General features: G+C 36.5%; 1 protein-coding gene across 2 annotated transcripts in view; it reads right to left on the bottom strand.

Moving 5' to 3' along the window:
* Positions 1-18,915, bottom strand: part of igsf21a (immunoglobin superfamily, member 21a) — a 509,658-nt gene that overhangs the window by 201,938 nt on the left and 288,805 nt on the right. For both annotated transcript variants that reach the window (XM_007230591.4, XM_015607518.3), the window contains exon 3: positions 2,698-2,819. In XM_007230591.4, the coding sequence (XP_007230653.1) occupies positions 2,698-2,819 (122 nt within the window). The remainder of the gene's footprint in view (positions 1-2,697; positions 2,820-18,915) is intronic.

Here is an 18,915-nt window from a genome sequence, read left to right as displayed (position 1 = left end):
TCATTGAGGGAGGCCCAATGAAAAGGGTTAATAGGGTTGACATTAGGCCCTTTGTATTTACTCCCATTCCTACTCCTAGAAAGAAAAGCAATCTTCCTAGATCTGAGACGACTGCTGTTAATGACACTGAGTTAGATCCAGAATGTATTGAGGAGGGTGTGGTTTTGGAAGAGATGTGTGCTCCAAGGTTGCAGATAGAAATGGACCGTCATGCTGTTCCCTCTTATGACAGGACAGAGTCAAATCCGACCAGTGTTGAGGTTGGTCCTGAAGCAGAGACAGTGGAATCAGATACTGGGTCCAATCTTGAGGTTCACTCATTACCTGTGCCTTCTCCTCGTAGGAGCAAAAGAACTAATGCAGGACATCATTCTAACCTGCATCATGAACACAGATCCATATTAGAGTCCGTCCCTCTTGATTCAGTGACAGTTTCACAAATTTTATCCAGCTTGGGTACAGCATTTTTCAGAGAAGCTGTGAAAGAGGTAAAGAAATCTTATGAGGTCACCGAGGACGTTGACTCCTGAGCAGGGGAGAATGTAGCCAGGTGGTGAATTGAGTATACACCTTTAAAATGTGTGTCTGTAACTTTAAGAAACACAATCAGAAGTGTTGTCACCCTGAGAGAGGAAAGGGAGGAGCTAAGAGCATGGTAGAGAAGGAGGCTCAAGCTGCAGTGAATGGTGGTGCTCCATTTTAGGATCCATCCAGAGCCATCCTAATGAAATAAGAGGTAAAAATCAGGAAATACTGAACAATATAAGGTTTAGTTGGCCTATAACAGTAGTAGATGCCTATTTTGCCTTTCTAAACATGTATTTTGAATGAATCACAACCAGATGCGGGCAGATGGCATTGCTTCTGTGGGGTAGTGTGCTCCTCGTGTTCAAGCCTTGTATTTTTCTGGGTTACAGAAGCTGTTTATCCAAGTTCTCTTGATGAAATGCTCAAATCTTGTTGAGTAAAGCTGAGTAAATCGAGGTGAGCTTAAAAACAAATATAAAAAGAGCTCTGTTAATGGTATTAATGTGGTATTAATGTTATTTATCTATTTTCTGTAATTAGTGCCACTACCAAATACTGTGCTGTGTTCTAAGTTAGGGTTTTACAGTGTATTCATTTTTATTTTTATTGTTTTAAATAAAATCAGAATAAAATACCCGAAAAAGATCTTTTGTCATTTGGTGTGCGTCCTTTCCCCGGTGACATATGTGTGTGGCCAGTGTGCAGCAGAGTGTAGAAAAGTGATTGTATATTTGCACTGTGAGGAAGCTGTATTTTCATTCTTAAAAGTTCTGTTCGTGATATCATTTCTTAGATCTTAACATTTTACTTATCAGAGACAAACTTTTGTTTAAAAAACATATAAACAGGACTAATTCTAGAATTATGGGGTCAGTTTCCATCCGGCGTTAATGGCGTTTTGTATCAGATAGTATCTGGATTAGAGCAAATAGATTGAGCCAAAAATAAATCCAGTCCGACCCAACACAACCCAAGCCTGAGAATTGTCTGTCCGAGCCCAACCTGGCTGTCCCCGGCCCACCCCATAAACTCTCATGAAACTCTCTATGACACAGACACTGGCAGTTCTAGGGGCGGGGCCACATGGGCATTATCCCCAGCTGAAATGTGATTGGCACCCTGAAGTGCCCCTGTACTGTCACTCATCTGTCCTTTGCCTGAGAGCGATGATTATAGGTGGTGCTATTGAGCCAAAAAATAATGTCCAGCATGATTACAATGAACAAGATCTTATTGGCACCATGCCTAATGCCAGGTGTGGGCTAGAGGGGATTAAGCTGTGGGGCAGTGGAACTGTGTTCTCTGTAATGATGGATCTGATGGTGCTGATCATCCAACATCCCTGAGCATCACCACTGATTTCCTAATTCATTAGATTAATTCAATGTATGTAAGAGAGATGTTTGATGTTTTGACTTGACAGTATTTTTGAAAAAGTAAAAAGGTTTTAAAAAGGTATAAAAGGCAGGATTTTATTAAATGCTGCGTTTGTTTGAGAGCATTTTCTCTGTGTTCAGTAAAAATGCATGTAAAATGGGTGGATATTTTTATGGAACTAATTTTGTGTCAAAACGTTTTAAACAAAACTATAAAATCTGCAAATAAAATCATTGATGCTCCATAAGCAAAGGATATCAACAGCACATCATGACAGAACAACTATGAAAGCTGTGCAATATTACAATCTATAATTTAAAGAACACTATTACACTTTTGATCAGGATACTGAGTGGTCCAGTCTGCTGGGCTAGTCTGTTTTCACTCTATAAAAATGAGCTTATTAGAGTACCCTCGCTCCAGTGTGGGTTTATTAGGCATTAGGAATTATTATACTGATGGAACGTGAAGTAATGTGATAAATGAAATCACCATTATACAAAATGTACCAATCACACAACCCCACATGCAGCAATGGGAGCAAATAGCTGTCCCAAATCTGATGTGATCTGCACCAGAATCTGCGTGTTTTTTACACCAATTTCAGGAAGACTCAGGATCAGTTCTTTGCTCAGGCTCACAAAACAGCTTTAGCACTCAACCAAGCATAGAAAGCGCACCCAGATCCAGAAACAAGGCTTGTGTAAAAACACTTTTAAAAACATACCAGCCTATTTCACAACCCAAACAAAGTTTTAAAAAAGTATTTAATGACACACAAATGCATCTTACCGCACTGTTGACTGATACACCAGGTCTTCTCGCCTGCGATAATCCTCCATGTGGGAGTAATTTGTATTAAACATGGCATCATATGTGAATATCTTCTGCTTAATGGTGCCCCCATCTGTGACCTGTCAACAACAAAAGAAAAGGGAATAAGGTTTAGTGTAATGTTGTATTAAGGGCTGTTCAAGATCTGATCCAGTAGAAGAATTGAATCAATACCGATCAATACTCTGCATTTAGATACTTGGAACAGACTTCAGTATCACCATTCATGTAAAACTCTCTGTAGCTGCACACAAGGTTTATTCTTAAGTTTTAATTACAACATCGACCCATTCAGATCTGTTAATGCTCTTCTTTTAAACAGCTAATGAGGAGTTCTGTTGAAATCGCTTTTGCAAGATCAGCTGAACATAGTGAAATCATCAGCGAGGCGCCAACTTTAAGTGAGAGTTTTCTCTTTACTGCAAGCGCACTTTTTTCCACGCCCAAGTAGCCTGCCTCCATCCAGTCATTACAGTGCTCTTTCATTAGAGTACAGACACCTGTCTCAAGTAAGGACATCAGGCCTATGTTTTTCTTATTATTTTCACAGAGTTCTCACTACAGTACCTAACATGCATTATGTAAGTATGCCAATTAATTATTGTAAAATTTATTAAAACCCATTTCTGCTACTTGAAATGAAAAAAGAGTCCTCCAGTAAGTCAGAATTCAAAGATTTTATAAACATGACTTACTGTTCAAACAATCCTGAATGCTAGCCTAGCCACTGAGCTACAAGCTAATAAAGCATATGAAGTCAAGTACACCTCCAGAATGCACCTCTAAATGAGTCTTTTTAAAAAAAGGAAAGTAATGTTTCCTATTCCTTTTTTTAGCTAAACAAAACCAGACACAAAAAATTTAAATCAAAACCTAATATTTAGTAGGGATAACTCGATCCAAACACATGACTTGGGATTGGGGCCAATTCAATCTAATTTTAATGGACTGGGTACTGGCTATTTTAATCCCAATCCCAAAGGTGTTTTGATTATTGTTCAGTGTTTGACAGCACTGAGGAGAATTCTCAGAAGGAAAGTGAAAGGTAAAACTTACTGCAATACATATTTTTGTACTGCTAGCCTTGCACACACTGCACCTAAACTACCTAAAATATTTGTACAGGCAATAAGCATATATATGAGTGTGATTAAGGTTTTATATTTGAGTTTCTAAGTTGTATTACCTGCATTACCTGTACCTGTGCAAATAACACTAAAGTTATATTCTTCTGCTCTGCATTAAGCATTAAAATAACCTGACCTGGACATCCCTAACAATTATATTAGGCTGTATGTGCAATAAATCCAGGGACATTTTTGTCTGAATCATGAAAACTTTTTTTTCCACACTCTCCCTTTTGGCCAGTCAGGCTTTAGCGCTGTAGCCCAGTGCTCTAATCATGACTGACGCTGGCGCTGGGTTTAGTCAGTGGCTAACGGCCCACGGCTCACAGTACCTAATGAAATGTGACAAGGCAGGACAGAGGAGAGCTGTATTCAAAGCGCTTCTCACTCAATTCATCTCTTTCTATCTTGACGAGCACCTTTCTGCACTAATGTCCAGCGGGGGAAGAAAAGTAACTTAGCATCTGAATAACTGAGCTGTTTTACTCGGAGAAACAGAGAGAGAGAGAGAGAGAGAGAGACAGCGAGAGAGAGAAAGAGAGAGAGAAAGAGAGTGACAGAGAAAGAGACAGAGAGAGAGAGAGAGACAGAGAGACAGAGAGAGAGAAAGAGAGAGAGAGTGACAGAGAAAGAGACAGAGAGAGAGAGAGAGAGAGAGAGAGAGAGAGAGACAGAGAGAGAGAGATAATGCAGGAAATGGGTGACAGTGACGAGTTTTTAATGGGATTGTTAATGCTCAATTTAAAAGCTGAGAAAGTGCTCATTCACTCTGAACAGAGAGATGATGATGTCTTTCTTTCTTTACTCCAATTCCCACTTTATTAGAAACTCCTACCTTAATGAGGTGCAGTCAGAGACAGTTGATGCCGAGGTTTAGAGACGGGCCAAAATATTTCTTTGACAAACGGCAAAAATTTTCATCCGAAGGCCAGATGACAAATAACGAGTTATCAGGCTTTACCTTAATTATAAGAAATGCACACTGATATCAGAACAATCAGTACTGGCAGATTGGCAGTTTTTTTTTCTTTTTGGCATCAGGCCGATATACAGCCTGTTTGAGAAGAGCCGGTTTGCTGATACCAAGAGTAAATAGTTATACTGGAGGATTATTTTATTTCATTTTAAGAGTGGAGCGTAAACTTAAACCTTCCGTTTACTTTTTTATTTTAAATAATCTCAATCTGGCCAATGCCTAGCTTTGGCCGAAATTTCAAAACAGTACTTGCTGCCGGTCAAATGTAAGGTATATAAATGTTTAATTTGTGTGTAAAGTTATACCGGGGTGTGTAGCCTCTCTGTCAGTTAGAAATATGTATATCACTATTGGCAGATGTGTATATGTAATATCAGATATCTGCATCGACCCAAAATTTCCACATTGGTGCATCCCTAGTAATTTTGCCACTTTTTTTACTTCTGTAAAAATACTAAGAACAAAGCACAATACATTAGTAAACAGCTATATTTTGAAGTGGTGTACCGCTAATGTGTAATATATATATATATATATATATATATATATATATATATATATATATATATATATATATATATATATATATATATATATATATATATAATATGTAATACTGTTCTGTAGATTTGTGCTATAATATAATCAAGGTGAAGATAAATGTTTTTTTTGTGTTTTTTCTTTTTTGTTTGAATCACAATTAAAAAAAAAAAATGTAACAGAAAATAAAAACAGTAAGCTCAAATTGTATAATGCACCCAAGGAAAACACAATTAACAAAGTTAAGCAGCACATATTGTTAGGAAGCTTTACAGATCATCAGCGCATAAACACAACACAACTTTTTTTTGCTTGCTGAACATGTGTTGCATCTCTCCTCAGTTTATGTTAGTCATTCTCTCACATCCAAGGATATGCTTTTAGACATTCTACTGTGGCACTGTCATGCCAGTTTCATTGCAGTGATGGCACTGAGAACAGTCCATCACTGAAATATTATCCGGTTAGTGAAGGTCCTGTTCTCAGAAACTGAGCAATGATGAATAGCACAGTGAGAGGCTAGCAAATTGTACATGACAGCTGATGGACCACAGGCAGTATTTGTCCCTACACAGTGGATCTATAAGGAACGAGGAGCTCATAAAGCGGTCAGGGACTGGATGTAAGTGGACGGGGAGGGTATAGAGTACCTGTGGTTCTTTTCTTCATGCCAAATATGGCACGCTAAATTGGTTTGATCTGCACAAACAGCTCATGCAAGCCCTGGCAATCAGAAGTGGGCTGGCTTTAGAAACCCACAATCCTCTGGGGAACGCAAGCTGAACGCCTACAGCCAGCACCAGCAAACTAGAGGCACATCAAATTCTAATTGCTCAAACTTCAATGCAGAGGGTAAACGATTCGAGGGCAAGGAGTAATATTTACTCAGCCGCGCAGACTTAAACCGGTTTAATTAACTTACCTGTTGCTACCATTCTTTCAAGTGTGAAATTAAATGCATTTGTGCCCCCTGTGAGTTTTTTTTCAGTCCACAAAGGTACAATTCTTGCTTTTAAAATATGCAAAGAAACTTTATTAAACACACTCATTGCTGCAAAACTCGACATGCAGTTTTGTCTATATGCAGCAATATATGTAAATGATTACAGTTGTGGTCTAATAAGACACTGGTTCTTACCATTAGAAGGCATAAAAGTGCTTCCACCACTTCCCTATAGATAGCGTCTCAGAGGCCATGTTTGGGTAGTGTACCTCTTCGTGAGAGACTGTTGCTAGACACACCCCTGCGATAAACTCAAAGACAGTTAGCCCAGTTGACAGACTTTGAGAAAAGGTTGGACACACCTCTTTTCATTTAATGTGTTTTCTTTCTTTTAGGATTTGACATTGTAAATGTAATATTGGAACTGGAACAGAAACACATGCTGAATTATTAAGATTATTAGAATTTGAATATGATTCATACTTTAGACTCTTCTAAGAAGCACATTTATCTTTGAGGACAGATCTGTACATCTGTACTGTTGATATTTTAATCTCAGTGTCTTTATGAGAGAGAGTCACCTGGAATAGTTTTCTCAGAATCTTAAAGGGGTTTCTGGAGGTGCTGAACAATAGTTGTTGTTTTTCTTTTTCCTTTTTTTGTACTGTTTGCTATGATATTCCATGTGTGTCCCTTAAAAGTTTATGTCTATAATATTAATGTAGAAAATAAATTAAATAAATAAATAAATAAAGAAAAACGTCTTTGTGTCCAAACAGTTGACTGGTAATGTATATAAAATAAACAAGCATTCATAGAAGTAAATATGTTTTGAAAAAGTGCCTAGGTGCCAGATTTATTGCTTATCCAGCATTTATGGTAGCAGCTGGAGTTCCAGCTTCAGCAACCTATGAGTATAGAGCAGGATCTACAGGCCCAGCTGTGACATATGTGGGTAAATGTGCTGTAGGATGCCATACAGTACCTGTAGAACCTCCATACTCCATCGTATCTCATCTTGTATCCAGACTAGAGGCTCCAACAGGGTAATAAAGCCTTTAGATTAGAGTACAGTTTTCACTCTAATACTGTAATCACTCTGTAATATATCATCATTATATTTAAATATATACAGTTTCCTTCTGAAAGTGTGTGCTGGATTGGAACACAGCTTTTTAGGAGAAGTAGAATCCTCTGTGTTTTAGAAACATTCTAATGCTGAACGCTGGCCTGACCGTGGGCTTTTAAGCAACATTGTATCATAGTTTGAGCAGCTCTATGTTGCAGCACTTTGCTTTTATGCAGCTGAAGTGTTTTTCTCATCATGCAAATACTGTCTCTCAAAAATAGTTTACTCTGCTTTTCAAACTGCTTTTTAAAGTGATGTGAGAAATCAGCCTGGGTTTTGTGTGGCTGTAGAGCCTGTTACATGAATAAACCCCTGCATTTGACTAAATAAATACATATATAATAATACACAATGCTATTTTATTTTTATATTGTTGAGATGAAAGCAAATGCAAATTTTGATTATGCCTCCCCACCACCCCCACTGATCATCTAAACAAAAGCCTCACTGCTATGCCATTTCATGACACACTATCTAAAATCAATCAAATGTAAATAACCCTCTTTAGATTCTGTGTCCTCATATGTGGACATTATATTTCTGCTTCTCGGCACCATGATACTTTTTTTTTTACTTTGGTCTGATATAGAGACACTGCCCATACCATATAATGTTTACATGACAACATTACACTCAATTTATGGCGAGAATCCCAGTCAAAAGTTTTTACAGCCAGTCTAATCCAGAAAAATGTACAAAGGTAAAAATCCTAATCCTATTGTAAAAAGCTGAAATGTAGTTTTTGGAATAATTGGGTCATTGTGATAAAATATAATTTTAAATGTTAAAATGCAAAAGGTTTTGTTTTTTATACTTGTTAGGTACTTGTTACTAATCCCAAATAGCTAGGATAAATTAAATATGCATACAATTCAAGTCTGAGTCTCTGGAGGTTCAAAAAAGTGCACTATGTTTCTCAACCATATAAAATTAATATTTATAATATTTATGGAAATTAAAAAATGCAGTACCAGTAAAAAGTATGGACACACCTTCTCATTCAATAGATTTATTTTTTTTTCCTACATTATAAATGAATACTAAAGTGATCCAGACTATTAAGGAGCACATAAGGAATCATATAGTAACTTAAAAGTGTTAAACAAACCAAAATACTCTGTGAAACATTTAGGTGCTCTTATCTGGGGAGCTGTTAACTTGCTGTTTCTGAGGCTGTGCAACAGAGGTTACTCTTGCTCTTCCTTTTCTCAGGTGGTCCTGATGAGAGCCAGTTTCATCATATTGTTTTTGATGGCCTTTGCAACTGCATTTTTTGGATTGACTGACCTTCATTTCTTAAAGTATTTTTTTTTTTTTTACTATAATGAAAATAGTAATTTAGTGTGTGTCCAGACTTTTGACTGGTACAGTACATAAGCAAACATACTAATAAATTGGTCGATCAACAGTACATCTAAAAGGTTTTTTACTGAAATCTACATACACCCTTCTATCAATTGGAAAAATCGGTATGGAAAAATAACCTGAACAACGATTTACAAAACATCTCTCCTGACCATATTTGGGGTTTAACATTCATATCCTCAAAAAATCCAAATCACCAAGTAGTCCATTGGAAATTTATACATAGAATATATTTAACTCCATTAAAACGATACCACATGCAACTGTCAAATTATCCCTTATGTGATGCATGTTGCCTAGGGGAATTAGGAACTTTTATGCATTATTTCTGGTCCTGTCCTACGTTATCAACGTTCTGGAGTCAATTGACATTGGATATATCCACTCTTATTGAGGAAGAACTACTTTTAACTCCAGACTTATTCGTTCTAAACAACTTCTCTAATCTTAATCTGTCATCATGGCAGAGGAATTTGCTGTTGGCAGCTTTTACAGCTGCAAAACTTCTATTGACAAAACGCTGGGATTCCACTTTTAAGATGTGCAGAAATATTTGGACTCAAACCTTACTGGACATTATATCTATGGAGCTATCAACAGCCCGGATACATGGTGCCAAGGCCAGGACATTGAGAAGGTGGCGGGACGCCTTTGAAAAGGTGAAGCTGCTTTTTGTACTAAAGTGTACTTTCAAAAGTGGACTGTTATGACTGATTGCTGGAGTTGTTATACATTTATTTTATTTTTTTATTATTATTTATTTATATTATTATTATTTTTTTTCTTCTTCTTCTCTTTAGAGGCGAAAGTATATTGATACGTCTGGGTGGGGCTGTCAGGAAGGGGGGAGGGAATTGTGGGTGGTTGTTTAAAAAAAAGAAAGAAAAACAATAAAAACAATTGTTAAAAAAAACAGTACATCTAAAAAGTAAACTCAAGAATTGTATAGAAAATTCAACTACATCATGTATTTTATTGTGTCCAATATTTTACTTTTTACTTTACAGCTGTAATAAACACTGGGGATGCATGATTATGTTGTAATTATATTTGTATTAGTTTAAATTGTAATTTGTAAGAAATTTGTAATTGTAAGAAATAGGTAGTTTGGAATAATGTATTTATTAATTGATTGTAATGTATTATTTCTACTGAATCTGCAATTCTACAGTCTCTATTCAGCAAGCATTTGCATCCAAGATTAAAACTCTTGAATTTAATTCGGTTATATTACTAGCTGTGATTTTTTAAGATATGTTAGTTTGACATGTAAATGTAACGTTGTGTCTGAGTCTTGCTTATTTAGCATTGCACAGGAGTTCATTTCTTGGTTAACTGCATGAGCGTACACTGAATCTCAGTGAGAGTAATTACTGTACTCTTTGGCAGATGACATGCTGGTTGTGTTTCTAGGGAACGAAAGCTCCTGAGGCAAAGGCAACAAGTTACAGCTAGCCCCAGGAACACACCGTGCCACCGGGCTTCATGCACAAACGGCTATTACGGCCATCTGCTCATCTCTTTAAGAGCTCGCCTCGGCCGCGCAGACACGCCGAGAGCGCCGCGCCGCCTCGCTGAGAGTTTACGGCGAGGTGACGGCACAAAGGTCAGCCACTAAAAGCAAACCTGTGTTTGAAAATTGTGTTTTCCATCAGCTTGATGCCGGCCACTATTATAGCTGTCTGTAATAAAGGCCTTAAAACTGTGGTAAAAAAAGGCAAGAGACAAGAATATGTCTGTCTGACATCAGTCTGAGGGGAGAAAGGCAAAGTGCTCATTGTGTCTGAATGCCAACTGCAGTGCAGACAGTGAAAAAACTAGAGATGCACCAAAATAAAAAAAAAACTCTGTCACAAAGCAAAACCAAACTAAAGCATTATAAATGTATATGAATCACTGAACATGTTTTTTTTTTTTTTGCATGTTTTCATTTTGACACTTTGAATAATTATGACTTATGTTAATTATTAATTACTATGAATGTTTTTGTATTGCTTTTTCAAACAAAAATAATATTCTGCAATATATTTATTGCACCTTAACTTCTTAACATTCCAAAAGACACATGTAGTGCTACTTGAGCTTCTTGAGATTACTTAAAACTTCATGAATTCATGAATTTACCTAAGCAGTGCTATTCCAGTCATAAATGTACCTCAGTAGTGCCCTTCAAGTTACATAAGAGTGAAACGTATAGATCCCTCCAAAAGTACTGGAACAGAGACGCCAATCACTTTATATCGGCTGTAAACTGAAACAATTTGGGTTTGACATTAAAATATAAATATGAATAGGTATTTACATCTGAATCTGATACACAGTTCAGAAGATAGCGTCTTCTGTCTAAACACACCCATTTTTCTTGTGAGCAAAAGTACTGGATATTAAAGTTAATACAACCTTATATTTAGTTGCAAATCCTTTTCTTGCAATTACTGCATCATGTCTGTGACCTACTGACATCACTAAACTGTTACATTGTTAGGTGTTTTGGGTCCTTATCTTGCATGTTTTTTTTTTTATTGAGAGGCAATATGTTTTATAGACTTCTGAGTTCACTTTACATTAATGAAAATTAAAGAGCCCATCACAGAAGAAGCCATGTAAGCCCAAATCATGACACTACCGCCACTGTGTTTCACAGATGAGCTTGTATGTCTGGAATCATGGACATATCCTATTTTACCCCAGTTTAAGACTTTCCATTTCATAGCTAAAGGTTAATCTTTCTCTAATCAGTCCATATTCAGTCCATATCTTTTGCTCTGTACTTTCTTTGTAAATCCCAGTCTGGCTTTTCTATTCTTCTTGTTAATAGTGGTTTTCATCTTCTGATGAAGCCTCCGTACTTGTGTTCATGAAGTCTTCAGTGAACAGTAGATTGTGATACCTTCACTCCTGCCCTCTGGAGGTTGGTGGTGATGTCACTAACAGTTTGTTTAGGTTTTTTTCTTTACAGCACTCACAATGTTTCTCTCATTAACTGCTGTGGTTCATCATCTGTTACTTAGTACACCAATGATGACTTTCTTATACAGGAATTTTCCAAACGATTGTCCTGATTATGTCCAGCATTGTGCAATAGCTCTGATTGATTTCCCATGATGTTCTCTTAGCTTCACTGTTGCTTGTTTTTCACCCATAAAAAGCTCTCTGGTTTTCATGTTGTTTACTCCTCTAACTATAAATTGCACAGTCTGCACACTATTTACTGTTTGAAAAATCAATATATCAGGACTCACCTGGGCAATAAAACACACATGACAGTCACATGTTCCAATACTTTTGCTTACAAGAAAAATGGGTGGGTTCAGACAGAAGGTGCTTATTATCTTATGAACTGTGTATCAGATCCAGATGAAAATACATGGAAATAAAGCCCAAATATTGATCTTTTTCTTGGTATTCATCTTTTAATGTCAAACCCAAATGTTTTCAGTCTACAACATAAATAAAGGGATTAGCCTCTCTGTTCCAATACGCTCAGAGGGTGCTGTACATGGAAAGACAGACAGTCTTTTAATAAAGAAATCAATGTTTAGGTAAGTTAGCTCAGCTAGTGTTACTATGCTAGCCCTGTACTCCTCATAGCTTTCAGCTGGGAAAGAGACAGTTCGTAAAGAGTTAGTGCACTGGTACCAAGTGTGATAAGTGATGCTGAACACTTCATTTGTGAAAGCAGGGCATACATCTCAGCTAGGATAAGATAAGACAATCTTTATTACTCCCATAGTGGGAAAATTAACAGCAGCAAGAGATAGCAAGGCACATAGAATGTTAAAAAAATATAGTATAGGGATAGAAACATTATACATAATATGTACAGTTGCACATGAAAAACATGTATTAAACATGTACTACTGTATATATTGCACGTTGTTATGATATATTGAAAACTAAACTGATCTTTAATAAGCCATTTGTGGGCTCACTGCTGGTTCTCCCCCTCACTCCCTGCTCTGAGCACTGCTGTGGCTGAGGGTGGAGTGTGGGCCTGTCTTTGTCACTTAAAGAACACCGTTAGAGGAAACACTGAAATATGATTTATTAAATCATTACCAAGATATTGTTCTGTTTACATCATTCTGTCCTTTCACTAGTTTGGTCACTAGTTTTTTTTTTTTTTTTTTTTTTTTTTCGGCCATTTCAAACAACTAATATTCAGTGAATACCCTATAATACACCAGAAAAAAAGAATAATAAATGCAGCCATTTGGTTCATGTACTGTTTAGTAACATCATACCAACAAGAGTCCTTAAACAAGACTCCTAAAAATACATTCTCCTTTTTACTGTATGAAACATGATTACATTGAGGATGTTTCTGGATTAAATAAAAATGTGCCAGATGTCACAAATATAAACATTAGAGTACATATATCAAAATCATCAATATTTTGAGTGCATCTGCCTGGCATGACTGCAGGCCATTCTCGGCCTAGGCACAGAAGGTCCAGTAATTCCTGAGAACTAAATACTGTCTGTCAAAGCCTATTAAAAATGAAATTTTAATCAGCTTATGCATATTAATTACCCACATTCAGCACCTGTTTGCAAGCAAACAAATTGAAATTTAAAATATGTATTGCAAAAATCCTCTAGGTGGTATTTTGGGGGTAATGGTGTTGAATCAATAATGGTGTAAGCAACTTTTAAACACTTCATTATTCATTTAGAATTTTGTAAAAAATAAAAATACAACAAAAATTTAATGAGGAGGTGTGTCCAGACTTTTGACAATTACTGTGTAATTGTTATTAATAATTTATTTATAATTTATTGTTACTGTGTATAAATGTATACATGCCTGTCTCTACTGTTTGCAATAACACTTCATTTGGATGGTACATTACCAATGCCTCATAAATGCTCAATGAACATTTAACTGAATGTCTGTTTAATACACCTTTAACTCCTAGTTAAATATAAATGATTCCGCATAGAACATTAATTTACATCTAACCCCAAACCTAACCCTGAACCTAACCTCAAACAAGAATCAACCCTAAAACCCAACTCTAACCCAAACCTAATACTTAACCTTAAATCTTGGCCTACATGTAATCCTAACCCTAAACCTAACCTCAAACAAGAACCAATACTAAAACTTTAACCCCAACCCAAACCTTATGCTTAACCTTAAATCTAAGCCTACATCTAACCCTAAGCCTAACCTCAAACATGAACCAACCCTAAACTATAACCCTAATCTAAACCTTATCCTTAATCTTAAATCTAAGCCTACATCTAACCCTAAGCCTAACCTCAAACATGAACCAACCCTAAACTATAACCCTAATCTAAACCTTATCCTTAATCTTAAATCTAAGCCTACATCTAAACCTAAGCCTAAGCCTAACCTCAAAAAAGAATCAACCCTTAAACTTAACCCTAACCAAAACCTTATACTTAACCTTAAATCTAAGCCTACATCTAACCATAACCCTAAGCCTAACATCAAACATGAACCAACCCTAAACCTTAACTCTAATCCAAACCTAATACTTAACCTTAAATCTAAGCCTACACCTAAAAACTAAGCCTAACCCCAAACAAGAATCAAACCTAAAACTCAACTCTAACCCAAACCTAATACTTAACCTTAAATCTAATCCTACACCTAAACCTAAGCCTAAGCCTAACATCAAACATGAACCAACCCTAAACTTTAACCCTAATCTAAACCTTATCCTTAATCTTAAATCTAAGCCTACATCTAAACCTAAGCCTAAGCCTAACCCCAAACAAGAATCAACCCTAAAACTCAACCCTAGACCAAACCTTATACTTAACCTTAAATCTAAGCCTACATCTAACCCTAACCCTAAGCCTAACCTCAAAAAAGAATCAACCCTTAAACTTAACCCTAACCAAAACCTTATCCTTAATCTTAAATCTAAGCCTACATCTAAGCCTAAGCCTAACCCCAAACAAGAATCAACCCTAAAACTCAACCCTAACCCAAACCTTATACTTAATCTTAAATCTAAGCCTACATCTAAACCTAAGCCTAAGCCTAACCCCAAACAAGAATCAACCCTAAAACTCAACCCTAACCCAAACCTTATACTTAACCTTAAATCTAAGCCTACATCTAACCCTAACCCTAAGCCTAACCTCAAACAAGAATCAACCCTTAAACTTAACCCTAACCAAAACCTTATACTTAACCTTAAATCTAAGCCTACATCTAACCCCAACCCTAAGCCTAACATCAAACATGAACCAACCCTAAACCTTAACTCTAATCCAAACCTAATACTTAACCTTAAATCTAAGCCTACACCTACACCTAAGCCTAACCCCAAACAAGAATCAAACCTAAAACTCAACCCTAACCCAAACCTTATACTTAACCTTAAATCTAAGCCTACATCTAACCCTAACCCTTAGCCTAACCTCAAACAAGAATCAACTCTAAAACTCAATCCTAACCCAAACCTTAACCTTAAATCTAGCCCTACTCCGAAGCATAAATTGTAAATATTAGAGTTCAGGTTAGTACATGCAGTTGAATGTTAGGTGATCACCTATGAGTCATCAATAATGGAGCATCCAAATAAAGTAACACCCCCATTTGCAACTAATTTAAAGCATTTTAGCCTTTCAGTTAGATCTAAAATAGTGGCTGGCCCTGTAGCTGGAATAAAAATAATAAAATTAGTTTTAAAAGGACTCTTTTCTTGAGATGTTGTCACACTGTGGCAGACTAAAGCAGAGCTCAGAGTGAGGGATAACTGTGCAGCAGCATGAGGTGAGGACACATCCCAATCTGTCTGAGTTTCAGAATGAGAATGTGTTTGTGTTTGTGCATATGAAAATATTCAATAAGCCGTGGGAGCTGGTGAAAAAATCAGCAATCACACTGAGAGCAGCGACGGGAGCAGAGCAAAGGTTATTACACTCGCCCGGATGAACAGAAGAGAGTGGACGGAGAGAAACCGCCACCACTGTCACTGCGCTGGAGAGGAGCGTGATAAGGAGATTGTAGAAAACAAAATAAGCCTTGTTGACCTGCGTATATACAAAGCAAGGCAAACAAGTACAAAACACACAGTGGATTTTTCACACTGTTGGAGTGCTATTGAGCTCAGAGGTCAGCTACTGCTAGCACTACTGTTAACACAATGTATGGTTTTGGATCACCACTGAACAGGTAAAAGGGTGTAATTGCAGAAACGCAGTTTTCTTCAAATTATTGCTGCAAAAAATCTGCATACAAATGTTAAAAATGGCTTCTGATTGCTTCTGATGATGCTTTTCACACCACAAAATCCACAACAGACTAAAAAAGGACTTAAATTGCTTTTCCATGTTCAACATGAGCTACTTACCTGATCCATGTTGTGAGTAAAGTAAAGGCAGAGACAGAAGCTCTAAATCTGTTGCTGCTCAGTTTGTATATTTAAAAACACATTTTTGGTTTAAATGCAAAGTGTTATGTTTGAGACAAAGGAAAGCAGTGCATTACACCATAAGAACCTTATCCCACCTGTTAAACGTGATGGTGGTAGTATTGTTGTAGTATCATGGTCCACAGCCACACAATGTATTTGCAAACACATTTTAATCTAATTTACACTAATTATTTACTTAGCAACCACCTGGCAAAACCATAGCAACCACCTAGCAACCACTACGTATACCATAGCAACAGAGTAGCAAGCACCTAGCCACACATTAATAACCACCTAGTAATCAGTTTACAACACCTGAGCAACCACTATGAACACCACAGCAACAGAATAGCAGCCGCCTAGCAACAACATAGCAACCACATTGCAACCACTTCAGACATGGTTAGATCTCTTACCTATAACATTTTTATATATATTTTTATAATTAGTTGTGTTTAATTGCTGGATTTTATATTTGCATTGCCTGTTTTACTTTCTATTTTAAGTCTGCACTGTAAAGCACTTTGAGCTGCATGTCTAATGTGTGAACCAGCCATCTAAAGCTACTCAGTTTGTATATTTAAAAACAAATTTTTGGTTTAAATGCAAGGCGTTATGTTTGAGACAAAGGAAAAGAATGCATTATACCTTATGCCACCTGTGAAACATGATGGTGGTAGTATTGTTGTCGTATCATGGTTTGGGCCTGTTTTGCTGAATCTAAGCCAAGATTCCATCACTGATAAAACAACTATTTCTGAGTAGTACATCTGTCCATAAGCTGAATCTCAAGAGATTGTGGGTCATGCATCAAGACAATGACCTTAAACACACACGTCTTTCTACTAAAGAAAAGATGGTCACACCAGATACTGAAAGCAAAGCACATTTCCACCCACATATGTTATTTTTTGATCATTTACTTCCATAATTAAATTATCAAGACTAATATTTTAGTCTTATTTGTTTGGTTCTCCTTATCCACATTTAGGACTTTGTGCATAAATATAACCTAAATTTTCCACACTAATATAGAAAAATATAAAGGGTTCACAAAGTTTTAAGCACCACTGTATACGCCTATTGCAAAAAAAAAACAAAAAAAAAACTTTTTTTGCATCACAAACTGGTAAGATGTAAGATTTGACAATCTTATATTAAATTATATAATCTGGAATACAACATGTCAACTTAAGAAACATGGCACATAATTCACTCAACATTTTACTGGCATCATACACACACTGTGACATGCAGGGTATTTAAATAGCTCTGTTATTACTCTGTTACTAGTGTGTATCAGGCTAATTGCTGGTGAGTTTATACTGAAGGGGCCGCCTTCATTTCATTCGTTTCGCCTTAATGAATTCCCACCACTTAATTAAGATGAACCTGGATCCTTGACTGAAACAGCACACATCCCTACAGACCCAATCTCCTTGACTACAGGGTCCAACACCTGAGCTGAAGGAGTGATGCGCTGGGACGTGAATAAATGCGCTTTGATTTGAAGAAAAGGAGGGTCTCGGGGGGGCAGTGGGCATTTCGCTCAAGTTAGATTTGCTGAATCTGGGCCATGCAAGTGAAAGGCTGGCTCGTGTGTTTGGTCCAGACCTGCGAGACAATATCTGTAGAGAACCTGAGGTAACTGTAGACTTGGTACAAGAGTTCTAACAGGATCTGGCCTGATTTTTTACTTTATTTAGACCAATGAAATCCTTTTTTAGTTTTTATTTTTTGTTTAATTTTAGAATATTACATATACATGCTTATTACATATTACAGAACAGCCGGCCTTTATTATATGAATTTTACTGATTTAACTGAAGTTATTGAGTTAAAATGACCAATTTGACCAATACATTGTAGAGGACACATGTCCCTTCATTAACGCTCAATTCCTCTACTGATAGCCTCCTAAAGTCCAAAACTACCCCAAAATAAATCTGTGTAATCAGGCTTTTCCAGGCTTCCATTACAGCTTCTTTCAGTCTGTGTTTTTTTGGGGGGGTTAATCTCTTCAGTCTCTTCTTTAGCAGCAAAAATGCATGTTTTGTCTCATATTCATTACTAATGTAAAACACAATTTTTGGTACCACTTTAAAATAAGACTTCCTTTATAAAGGGTTTATAAATGGTTTAGTTTATTAATGGTTACTAATTAGGTTATAAATGCCTTAAAAATCATTAATAATCAGTTATAACACATACATAGAAATGTACGTAGACCTGTTGTTTGCCAAATAGTGAACCCACAGCCACATAATTAATTATTCATGATTTTTAAGGCATTTACAACCTAATTAGTAACCATTAAGAAACTAATTGTAAACCATTTATAAACCCTTTATTAAGGTAGTCTTATTTTAAAGTGGTACCCAATTTTTTTTACCGTCTACAGAAGAAGCAATAATTTTGGAGGTGGCTGTATTTGCAACATAAACGTTCAATCCATAGAATTTTTGTGTTTGTGATTAAGTTCTGATGTCTTGTTGTGCATTCATTGCCTAAAATGTAAGCCTTCAATTATTATATAATCATGTTATATTTAAACAGTGTAGCAAAACAATAACCGTTCTAAGACTTCTAAAGGTTAAGCTCACCATCTGGCTTTTATTTTATTTTATTCTGTTTTCCACTTTTTTATGATTCACGTAAGAGATGGGCTTTTGACGAGCTGCTTTAAATTCTTAGAAGGA

The sequence above is a fragment of the Astyanax mexicanus genome, chromosome 24 (assembly GCF_023375975.1).
Source record: "Astyanax mexicanus isolate ESR-SI-001 chromosome 24, AstMex3_surface, whole genome shotgun sequence".
Taxonomy (NCBI): domain Eukaryota; kingdom Metazoa; phylum Chordata; class Actinopteri; order Characiformes; family Acestrorhamphidae; genus Astyanax; species Astyanax mexicanus.
This window is presented reverse-complemented; position numbering and strand designations above follow the sequence as displayed.